At 34.5% G+C, this 12,427-nt stretch overlaps 1 protein-coding gene and 1 long non-coding RNA gene across 9 annotated transcripts in view; one reads left to right on the top strand and one right to left on the bottom strand.

Moving 5' to 3' along the window:
- LOC137239599 (uncharacterized) overlaps positions 1–12,427 on the bottom strand; it is a 384,448-nt gene that overhangs the window by 70,774 nt on the left and 301,247 nt on the right. The gene's annotated exons all lie outside the window — the stretch shown is intronic.
- The window catches only part of GABA-B-R1 (gamma-aminobutyric acid type B receptor subunit 1), a 724,819-nt gene that overhangs the window by 695,668 nt on the left and 16,724 nt on the right, over positions 1–12,427 (top strand). For all 7 annotated transcript variants that reach the window (XM_067765072.1, XM_067765071.1, XM_067765070.1 and 4 more), the window contains 3 exons: positions 9,867–10,074; positions 11,022–11,278; positions 11,441–11,578. In XM_067765072.1, coding sequence (XP_067621173.1) covers positions 9,867–10,074; positions 11,022–11,278; positions 11,441–11,578 — 603 coding nt within the window. The remainder of the gene's footprint in view (positions 1–9,866; positions 10,075–11,021; positions 11,279–11,440; positions 11,579–12,427) is intronic.

Genomic DNA, 12,427 nt, shown 5'->3' with positions numbered 1-12,427 from the left:
AGTGTAATTATCTAACAGAGAAAAATGTTAGAAAACTACACTAGAAATCGACTCGAAATCGGTTAGAGAACTAACGTAAATTCGAGCATATTTGAATCATATTAGAGAAATACATTAGAATACGATTAGAAATCTAACCTTTTTCTCGATATCGAGAACTAAGTCCCCTTTTTGTCGAGAATGCTATAGTTCTCGACAGTTTCTCAAATCGTTCTCTAACCTCCTACCCTAGAGAAAGTCATTAGAATTCGAATCGTTTTCTAATCGTTCTCTAACCTAAATGTTTGTTGGGATAAAGTGAGTTCAGATAAGTACGTGAACTAAGTTTAGTAAAGATATATCGATTTTTGCTCAAGTTATCGTGTTAACGGCCGAGCCAAAGGACAGACGGTCGACTGTGTATAAAAACTGGGCGTGACTTCAACCGATTTCGCCCATTTTCACAGAAAACAGTTATCATCAAAGAAGCTATGCCCTTACCAAATTTCATAAGGATTAGTAAATTTTTGTTCGACTTATGGCGTTAAAAGTATACTAGACAAATTAAATGAAAAAGGGCGGAGCCACGCCCATTTTGAAATTTTCTTTAATTTTTGTATTTGGTTGCACCATATCATTACTGGAGTTGAATGTTGACATAATTTACGTATATACTGTAATATATTAAATTTTTTGTTAAAATTTGACTTAAAAAATTTTATTTTTTTTTCGTTCGTCATCCGATTTTGCTAAATTTTATTAAGAATATATATAGTAATAGGAGTAACGTTCCTGCCAAATTTCATCATAATATCTTCAACGATTGCCAAATTACAGCTTGCAAAACTTTTAAATTATCATCTTTTAAGTGGGCGGTGCCACGCCCATTGTCCAAAATTTGGCTAATTTTCTATTCTGCGTCATAAGGTCAACCCACCTACCAAGTTTCATCGCTTTATCCGATTACATTAAGATACCTCAAAATTTACTCAAGTTATCGTGTTTACGGACAGATGGACGAACGGACGGATAGGGCTAAGGCAAGGTGCACACGAGGCTACGCGTCATAGACGCTGCAGGTGAAATTTGTACGCTTTGATGCCGAACACATGTATTTGAATGGAGAGCTGCATACGAGGCGTCAGCTGCATGGAAGCGACAAAGCATGAAATTTTCGTGTAAGTTAAGCGTACAGCAATGTTGGTCGCTGAGCGTACGTACGCTTGAAAAAAAGGAAGAACAAGATGTTTGTTTACATTTTTTTGTATGCAAATTTGTGTAATTAGTTAAAATATGTTACTTTAGTTAATAAAAGTGCGTGAAATGTATATTACCAAAGCGAAAAAGAGTATTAAACACCACAGCAGCTTGGTTAGACATTGTTGAAGCGTTTAAAAGGCTAAAAAGTGTTGGAAACCAGAAATCACCCTATTCTCTAGTCCGCGGTGGTTTAAAATTGCCTTTCATAATTTACAAAGGCACGGGGATGCAAACAACGTTTAATACCTATTTTCCTTTGGTTTCGGGGACGAATATAGCTGAAGAAATTAAATTTTTTATTTTTTTCAATAATTGTTTGCTTTTTGTAGCGACGCTCGAAAGTAGCTTCGTGTGCAGATCTTGAGGCGTAGAGAAATTGTAGCTATATGAAATATCTTGTACGCGTCTATGATGCGTAGCCTCGTGTGCACCTTTCCTAAATGAATTTCTTTTTTCGCCCAGATCATTTTGATATATAGAAGTCTATATCTACCTCGATTAGTTTATGCCGTTACGGGTTACCGTTATGCGAACAAATATAATATAGTCTGTGAGCTCTGCTCGGCTAAGTAGAAAAAAAGAGTGCATGGGACAACATCCTGTGGTATCTCCAAGCCCTCTAGATATATATATTTAATTCCTAAATTTCACCAATGCCTGCTAAGCACTCCGAAAATTTACGGTACACCTTTTTAATAGGGGAAATGATATAAACCATCCATTCACCCGAGTAATTTTGAATGTTGTAAAAGAGACTTTGACAGGACAAATGCCACGAGTAATGTGCTTTGTGTGGTTTTTCCGCACTTAGCCTTCAATTTATGATAAGGCTCAATGCTTTCCACGCCTCAGCGTGTTATCTTCAAGGACGAATGGCTTATTCAGATTTCTGCGCTAATGTATGAACATAAATTCAAACTAAATAATTTCATTACCCCTTCAACAATACTCCCAATTTGAATTAGCTCACTAATGAGCTCAATTTGCTTTCAAAACCAAACAACTGCGCGTACAAAGCTGTAGGCTTCAATCAAAATCGAATTTAAAACTAAAATAGCATGAAATTTGTTTGAAACAAATATCTAATATTACAACTAACCAACGACAATACTCTGCTAGAGCTAAAGATAGGCTCAATTAAAACGAAACAATGGCAATGCAATTCAACCGCAATTAGTGATCATAAATATGCGCAAGGGGAATGCTTACAAACATAGCGAAATTTAATTTTGTATTTAAACTATGCTACCGCTCATGCATTTATTTGCCAATGTGTAAACATTAGACTGGATCGATTTATTAACCGATATCGCGCCATCGATTTTTCGATAAGATTTGGGCTCAGGAAAAAAAGTTCCACTACGCATACCAAAAAAATAATTTTCGAGCCTGCGGAATTTCATTTTTTTGACTTTTCTTCGACTTTGATTTTTAAGGTTTTTTTCATGACCTACTAAAAAATTTTCATTTGATTGTAAAATTTTCATGTATACCCTGTCCGACCCCAAAATGTCCTCTAAAAACGTTGGCGATAACAGTTTTTTGAAAAAAAAAATATTAATAATAAAAAATATACATAGTAGGTCATGAAAAAAACCTTAAAAATCATAGTCGAAAAAAAGTCAAGAAAATGAAATTTCGCAGGCTCGAAAATTGTTTTTTCGGGTATGCATAGTGGAACTTTTTTTCCTGAGCGTAAATCCTATCGAAAAATCGATGGCGAGATATCGGTTAACTTTCGTCCATACAAATCGACACACCCTAGTAAACATACTTGTATATGTGTATGTATGTGTATACATTTAATATTCTCTAATGCGCATTATGATTGTTCGAGCAAACTGGCGAGCCACATTTATATATACATTTATGAATGTAGATATGTGCAGTGAATGCACCTGCATAAAATCCAACTAACAACTCCATTGTATAAATATGCAAGCATGCAAGTGACGCTTTGACTGACTCATAGTTTGTTATGCAATTATGCCATCTACGTAGTTGTTAAATAAACATAATCCTTGTTATGTGTACAAAGTATGTAAATACATATGTAAGTATGTAAATACATATGTAAGTATGTTCACGCTACCATTGCAGTGGCATGTAAAATTATAAAGCTTTGCACACACCAATCCAATATACATATTTATGTACATACACATATAAAGTTTTGTATGCTAAAGGTCATACACAGTACGGCTGTTGATGATGACTCTGTAAACTAATTAATCTGTACGAATTACAACAGGGCATAAGAGCAACATTATAGCTGTGCTAATTACAAACAGGTGTAATTATATATGTAGTACTAAGGCTTGTGTGAAATACATACATACGTAGATACTACAAACATATTAATGTAAGGATATGAGTCTTCTGTGCATGTTTGCATATAAGTTAATAGTTAGATTTTTATTAGTTTTCATTTTCATCTACTTATGTAAGAACAGATTTTTCTGCATGAATTCAAACCAAGTTGAACTTGAAAGAAGGAAACTATAGAAATTAAAGCACAGTGGTGTAATTGGCCTCGCTAGTGGCATTAGTTTTGCGCCTCAAAGTAAACTATAAAGAAATGTCTGACGACAAAATTGCTTCCATTGTGTTTAACACTAACAAAAATTTAAAAAACATATCTATCTAATATATCTTTCTTTTTCATAAACTTTTGGATGTGTAAGAATGTAAGCCTAACCGCAAGGGTAGCCTTTGGAAGTGGTATGCTATATGAGGCAGTACAGAATATATATGTGGTGGGTAGTGTAGGCATAGTGTGTAGTGTAGACGAAGTATGTGGAATAGGTATGCTGCATGAGAGGAGTAGAGAGACTGCCACGGGCTGTCTTCTTATGTCCCCAGAACAACACCGACATAATGAGGCGAGAATACTCCCCATCAGGAAGAGAAATGAGGTGCTAACCAAACAGTTCCTGTTGAATACCCAGAAACCTGGGCATCCCAACAGATGAGCCAACACCGCCCAGGGGCTTAAGGAGTCGTTTCCGTAAGCATTATGAGGAAATACGGCACCTAAGGACTCAGCCGTATGAAGCCAAAAAACACAAACAGGTCCTCAGTGAACTCCACAAGCAGGCGTCGGACCTTTATGCCAGGAATTTCCCGGTGAATCCAGTACTCAAAGAACAGTACCCAAAATTTGTGGAAGAGGAACGCATACTCCCCAAGGAAACGCGCGTCACTCTAGCTCAACTTCGATCTGGATACTGCAACAGGTTAAACTCTTAACTATCCAGAATCAACCTCGACATACAAAATGTATGCGCCGCATGCAATGTGCCCTCACATGACACCAACCATCTCTTTAATTGTAATGTGGAACCAACGCCTCTAACACCTCTCTCATTATGGTCCACCCCTGTTGATACTGCAAGTTTCCTTGGACGTTAGAGGATATTGATGACACTTATTGGATGGGGCGAAGCACTGCTACAACAACAACAACAGTAGAGAATGTAAGCATGTGCGGAGTTAGTACATTATAGCATAATGTGTAACCAATGCAAAGCAAGGGAAGGTAAGGAAATGAAATGTTTTTATTAGTTTATTATCGATGAGGTGTAAACAAGCTATCGATCTGTTATCGAAATGTTATATAAAGATGTATATTGGAACGATTTTCCGTCATCCCTTGTCAAATTTGGTTCTTAGTACGAAAGGACCAGTTATTAAAATAATTATATTTTATTTTTATGAATTTTATTAATATATTTTAAATAATTTAACTATTCTGGCAGATTAGTGCATTAAATTTAAAATTTATAGATGTAATTTTTAATTACAAGTATTACTTGTTGAAATTTGACAAGGGATGACGGAAAATCGTTCCAATATACATCATTTATCCAACCTGTCGGAAAATCAACACAACAAAATAAGTCAATTATATAAAGGTTATCAACAGCAAATTTTATCGATAAGTTATCGATTTGTAATCAAAAAGTTACGAAGGTCAAAAGCTTATCGATATATTAAGAAATGTGATCGAAAAACTAGCGGTATGTTATCAAGAAGTTATTGATTTGTTGTCAAAATACCATCGATTCACAATTTATTTAATAAAGGAAAATTTTAAACAACGTGACATCAGGACGGACAAGGCGATAGCTGTTTCGATTATACCTTGTAAATCTCCACTCTCCCACTCCCAGGAGAAAAAGCTTTGAAGAGATTTTCAAGGTATAATCGAAACAGCTGTTGCCACGTCCGTCCTGAAGTCACGTTATTTAGGTTTCTCCCAAATTATTAAACAAATTATAAATTAAAAATTGCTTCAAATAAATGTTTTCATACACATAAAAGCAATAAGGGCAACCCTCGCTTAATTCATCGATTTACTATCGAAAAAAAATTAAAAAAAATAATTTTAAGTTAAACGGTTTCAACGCGTCCAAAGCTTTTATTTAATTGTCTGATCAACACCCTAGATTGATGAGGAGTGTGATGACTAGTACCTCGGACCTACCTAATTATTTTCTAGCTTTTAGTATTATTATTATTTCATGTAAGTATTGTTTTCAATAAAACCGTTTAACTTAAAAATTTTTTTAATTATTTTATTTTCAAGTTTTTAGTCTTTATTTAATTGCCTATTATTTCTCATTCTATTTAGTTCATTCAGTGACTCATTATGACAATGACTCTTTTCAATTTGTTACAATCTAAGTCCTCAATACATAATCCTTCCAAAGACTTTACTCGACTCTGCGCCACGTATGCTTGTCCCCCTCCAACCCGAAAATATTTTGATGTCACTTCTACCGGACTTTATGTAATATTTGTTCGAAATATGAGCCAAATCGGACATCATAGGTCGCTTTCTATTCATTTATGTATTATGTGTTCCAAATATGGACCAAATCGGACCACAAATACGAGTTTTTTGAATATCTCGATCTTTGTGCCACCTAGCGACGATTTTTTTCATAGGTCGCTTTCTATTCTTGTATGTATTATGTGTTCCAAATATGAGCCAAATCGGACCACAAATACGATTTTTGTGAATATCTCGATCCTTGCGCCACCTAGCGGCGATTTTTTCCTATTATTGCATTGTCGTCGGGTTCTGAACTATATTCCAAATTTCAATCTTGTAGCTTATCGGGAAGTTACTTAAATTTCAATTACAAAATTCGTTCACAACGGCCGTGCATGCGGCCGTGCGGCCTGCCTGTCAAGTCAAGCTAAATAAAACCGTTTAAAAATACCAGCCATTTATCGAAAACTCATTGATGTTATTAAATATTTATCGATTTTTTTAGATTGTTATTGATACATTACCAATTTGTTATCGACTTTGCATCGAAAAGTTATCGATTTGTTATTGGTGTGTTGTCAATTTTATATCAGCGTATTATCGATTTGTTTCCAAAAATTTATCGAATTACTATCAAAAATTTATCGATTTGCTATCAAAAACTTATCGAATTATTATATGTGGGTTATCAATTTTTTATCGAAAAGGTTAACAAGAAGTCATCGATTTTTATTGAAGTTTCGATTTCTTATCGGAGCGTTACCGATATATTCTCGGCGTGCTATCGATTTGTTAACGAAAATTTTTTTTTTTTTTTTGTATATACTTTTATTTGCAATCTATCTTTACGACAATAAGCAAATGGTATAATTTTGTAATTTTAACCTAGGTCTTAACAGAAATGGTTTAGTCTCCACTGAAACTAACCATTATACGCCATTTTTACGTTAGTATCTCTTATACTATTCATTTGGTAAATCTAATACGTCTCTAATAATCTAATAATCTCGTTTTAGTCTTCGTGTACTTTGACTATTATCTAGGAGATTTATGGCTAAATTATTACAATGGTTGTCGAGTCGATTAACATACTTTTTGCTATATTTTAATATCTCTTCTTTAACATAAGGTATAATGAGGTCTTTATGTTTTTCCTCATTTTTCACAAACCAAGGAGAACTTGTTATGAGTCTTAAAGTTTTCGACTGATAACGTTGAACTATTTCCACGTTTGAGTGACTTGCCGTTCCCCAGAGTTGTAATGCATAAGTCCAAATCGGTTGAAGGATTGCTTTATAGATTCTTACTTTATTTTCCATGCTTAGCTGTGATTTTTTTCCAAGAAGCCAATACATCTTTTTTTGTTTTTTGGTTCAGTTGCTTCACTTTGGCATTTATATGCGGCCTCCAGGTCTACCTCCTCTCAAGATGTATGCCAAGATATTGCACTGTCGTATTTTGTGGTATTTGAGTCCCACAAAGATTAACAGGAGGACAGTCTCCTCTTCTAAGAGTGAAAGTTAAATGCGTAGATTTTTGGGGGTTAACTATAATTTTCCATTTGTGCCGCCATTTCTCTACTTCATTAAGCTCTTTCTGTATACTCAGTGACGCGTCTTCTGGTGTCAGAGATGTTGCAATTATAGCTGTATCGTCAGCATACGTGGCAATGTTTACATCTGCCAACACGGCAAATCGGTAGTGAATATTGTATACAATACCGGACCCAGCACGCTGCCCTGCGGCACACCAGCATTTATGGAGTATATATTAGATGTTACGCCTTGATTTACAACATAGAATTTCCGGTTGGTTAAATATGATTTTAGTAATAAATAGTACGGAGCAGGTAGTATTTTTTTTATTTTGTATAAAATTCCCTTATGCCAGACGCGATCAAAAGGTTGTTGTATGTCAAGGAAAACTGCTGTACAGTACTTTTTGCTTTCCAGTGCCTCTGTAATATCGTTGATAATTCGGTGGCATTGCTCTACTGTTCCATGACCCCTTCTAAACCCAAACTGGTGTTCCGGAATTATATTATTCTTGTCCAGTACTGGTAACATCCTACCCAAATTATTATTTCAAATACTCTGGAGAATGTTACCAGCAAACTTATAGATCGGTATGAAGACGTGATGTTTTCAGGCTTATGGGGCTTCTGTATCATGATAACTTCTGCACATTTCCACTGCTTTGGATAGTGATCAAGTCTTAGCATTGCGTTGTATATACGTTTTAATAGTTGAATACACTTTTGGGGCAGGATTTCTAAAGTTTTTCCATCTATTTTGTCATATCCTGGTGATTTTTTGCTATTAATATATTTAATGTTTTTAATCTCTAGTTCTACTTCTATTGTGCTAATATGGCTTAGCGGAAGACTCATTTGGCATGGCGCATATAAGAAATTTGAAATTTCTTCGTCTATTCTGTCACCATCGGGATTGGGTTGGAACACTGTATAGAGGTGTTGCGCAAATGCCTCCACTTTATCTTCATTTCACCGGCACCAAACTCCATTGTTGTCTTTAATGACAACATTTCTTCTAGTAGGACGCTTTAGATATCGCGTAGCTCTCCAAAGGGAGTATTCAAAATCATGTGTAAAGGGATCGAGATTTTTTAGGAAATCAGCTGTTGATTCGTTTCTTAATTCGGCCAGTCGTATCTTAAGCTCGTTTTTAGCCTTGTTTAACATTGTTTTGTCCTCAGGACTTTGGCTTGTTTGCCTTTTTTTCCTCAAACCTCGTTTATGTTTTATAAGTCGTCTAATTCCTGCTGATATAAACTCGCTACTTCTTGTCATTTCTTTCGGTGGTGGCGATCATGATTTTATTATTATATTTATCAGCTACCATCTGAAACTCCGCACACTTACGACTTTTGGCCTCATGTTAACTAGGCGCCTCTTTTCCTTCTTTGTAGCCGGATACGCAGCGATACTATATGTTTTCCAGTTGAGCCGTAACCCTATGACATCCTTATCGGCATTCCGCCGTAAGCGAGCAATGTGCTCCCATAAATCGGGTACATAGCTAGGTCGAAAACTGGCCGCGATGAGTAGGTGTCAAAGCCGGCAAGCAGCCTTTTGACGGCAAATGTCCTTTAAGAACCAAGCCGCTTTTGTTGCCCTGTGCAGTAGCATGTGTGTTTCTTGGCTGTTAGTTAGGTTTCGTGTAGGCAGCCAAGTAGAAAATAACTTTATTTCCAGCCTTGAGATTGTCAACTAACCTTATCCCGTAGGGCAGCTAAATTTTCTGACTGTAGAACCGAAGAAGCTCTTTCTTGCTCAATCTGGCGTAACAGACAGCAAGCATGGTTTTCATGACATGGAAGGGGAAGTCATCTTATCAGTTTTCTAGTTCCTCACAGAAAAAGTCCTTATCCACTTCGGCGGGATCGTCTGTTGGTGCGTGGGCGCATATTTATGTTCTATTCAAAAACCGCACCCTGATGGGATACGATGACTCCTACTACCTTGAGTACCAACCACTATTCTTCGTCTTATGCAACGTTTTCGCCAAACCCAAACTCCCCCTTTGTTTGGCAACTGTTTCCTACGATATATCTCTTGAATAAAATGCAAATTTCATTTTCGCATTCCGATTATTGATGACGAGGTCAAAACAGTGCTGCCGATGTCTCTCCCGAAATTTTTGGATGCGTCTTAAAAATGTGTCATACTAATAAAAACGGAATTATGATTAGGTGCAAACGTTGAATAAGATTAACTAAACAAACATTTTTCAAAAAAAAAACTTATCGCAAAAAAAATGCCATTTTATTGAAAGCTTACTAAGTTATTACTTATCTTAAAACTTTACCACTTTCTCTTCTTTTTTTACAGAAAAAAGTGGAACCATGGAAACTTTACACCATGGTATCTGGCCTGTTGTCTGTAGATTTAGTTATATTACTCGCATGGCAGATTTTTGATCCGTTACAGCGTAGTCTTGAAACATTCCCACTCGAAGATCCGATATTGACATCTGATGATATAAAAATACGTCCAGAATTGGAGCACTGTCAAAGTGAACACAATTCAGTGTGGTTGAGTAAGTGAAAAAAAAAAATAAAAATTGAAAAAATTTATTTTTTTTTTTGCTTAAAATAAAAAAAGTTTATACCATTTAAAATTTTTTATTTTTTTCATTTTACATATAGGAAAAGAGTTGAACACATAATTTTTTTTGTTTTAATTCAGACAATTTTTTTTTATTCAAAACAATTTTTTTAAAAACTTTTTTACCATTCAAAAAGTTTTTCCTTTTTATCATCTACAAAAGCATAGCGTTGACAAAAAAATTTGTTTTTAATTCAAAGATTTTTTTAGCTAAAACAATTCTCTTAAATGCTTTTTTTCTTCATTTCCGGAAAATTCAATACAACAATGTTCACATACTCTTTTTTTGCAACTAATTAATTTTTTTTTTTTTTTTTTTTCATTTTACATATAGGAAAAGAGTTGAACACATAATTTTTTTTTTGTTTTAATTCAGACAATTTTTTTTTATTCAAAACAATTTTTTTAAAAACTTTTTTACCATTCAAAAAGTTTTTCCTTTTTATCATCTACAAAAGCATAGCGTTGACAAAAAAATTTTTTTTTAATTCAAAGATTTTTTTAGCTAAAACAATTCTCTTAAATGCTTTTTTTCTTCATTTCCGGAAAATTCAATACAACAATGTTCACCTACTCTTTTTTTGCAACTAATTAATTTTTTTTTTTTCATTTTCTAACTCAGACATTTTCAGTACCTATTGGTCCAGAAATTTCAGTACAAAAATTTGCAATTTTTTTTTTCAGTTTATCTGTTTTATTTAATTTTTTATTTTACTTTAATATAAGTCCCAAAAATTTCCAATTATTTTTTTTTGCAGTTTTTCAATACTCTCTGTACACAAACAAAATGTTATTCAATTTGTATTTTTTACTTTTTTTCATAAAAATTGATTTCAGTTAAACATTTTTAATACAAAATTTTTTTTGATTCACTTTCAGGTCTCATTTATGGCTTCAAGGGTCTCATACTCATATTTGGACTCTTTCTTGCCTATGAAACACGCTCAATTAAGGTGAAACAAATTAACGATTCCCGTTATGTGGGCATGAGCATTTATAATGTTGCTGTGCTTTGTTTGATCACAGCACCTGTGGGCATGGTTATTGCATCGCAACAGGATGCTAAATTTGTATTTGTTTCATTAGCTGTGATATTTTGTTGTTTCATTAGTATGCTGTTGATATTTGTGCCAAAGGTGAGTGAGAAAATGCTGTGATACACTCCAAGTTTACGCATATGTACATATGTATATATATGTTTATTGAAGTTTTCCTAAATCACGCATAATGTATGTTCATTTATGAAAAATAAAAATAATTCAAGAAAACTTATCAAACTTATTATTTTTTATTTAAAGGTAATTGAAGTGATACGGCATCCAAAGGATAAAGCCGAATCAAAGTACAATCCAGACTCAGGCATATCGAAAGAAGATGAGGAACGTTATCAGAAGCTGGTAACTGAAAACGAGGAATTGCAACGACTGATATCACAGGTGAGTGTTTAGTCCTCGTTTATATGCATGAACCATCTTAATGGCCTCTATATCCTCCTAAAATTCTTACATATGCTAAGCGCTTAAAATTCTGAATAGCTTCGAAAAGCGGAAAGATAATTACAGAAGATGAAATTGTGATATGAAACCTTGGGCAAGCCTGTGCCAGGTTAAGTATTAAATAGTGGCTAATTGTGGTAACAAAAAAACTTGGCATCGTCCAGAACAAAGCAGAATGAAAAAAATAGTAAAGAAATAAATAAAATAATTTGTCAAAAAATTGTCGTAACTCTCATTGATAACAACTTTGCAAGCATACAGGGTAATTATTGAGTTCCTGCGTCTGTCATTGTCCAAGATAATACTAAATGCACGCCATATCTCGTAATGGTGGCGGGTCTAGAGTTTGAAGTACGCAAATGACATAATAGCCTGAAAATACTTTAAAAAAATCCAGCGGACCCACTAGGTACTATCTAGGGTCAGAAATTCAACTGCAGCCGATGGTGCTACATTTTTGAATAAACAATAAGATTTCAAGAGCCAGTTTTTTATTAAGCAAATACGTCTTCCGATATCAGATGTGATGCCGCGAAGTGCAGTAGCAACTGGTTTTTCTTTTGTTTCATTTACCCAGTCATACGCATAGTTGAAGTGATGTGACGAATGTAGGCATTATTTGAACTCACTACAATTTTAAGGTGTTGAGAAATGAAGCATAGCGGGCTGAAGTACTTTGATTTATTGTGGACAGTTCTTTCACCTCTAAAATGTAACGGAACTTCCCCAAGTATCGTCTTTTACCGCTTCCCCTAGATATTTTTTAGATCTTTAATCTTTCGTCATTTA

This window comes from Eurosta solidaginis, chromosome 2 (assembly GCF_040869045.1).
Source record: "Eurosta solidaginis isolate ZX-2024a chromosome 2, ASM4086904v1, whole genome shotgun sequence".
Lineage (NCBI taxonomy): Eukaryota > Metazoa > Arthropoda > Insecta > Diptera > Tephritidae > Eurosta > Eurosta solidaginis.
Note: the sequence above shows the minus strand (reverse complement) of the source record. Positions and strands in the feature narration are given on the sequence as shown.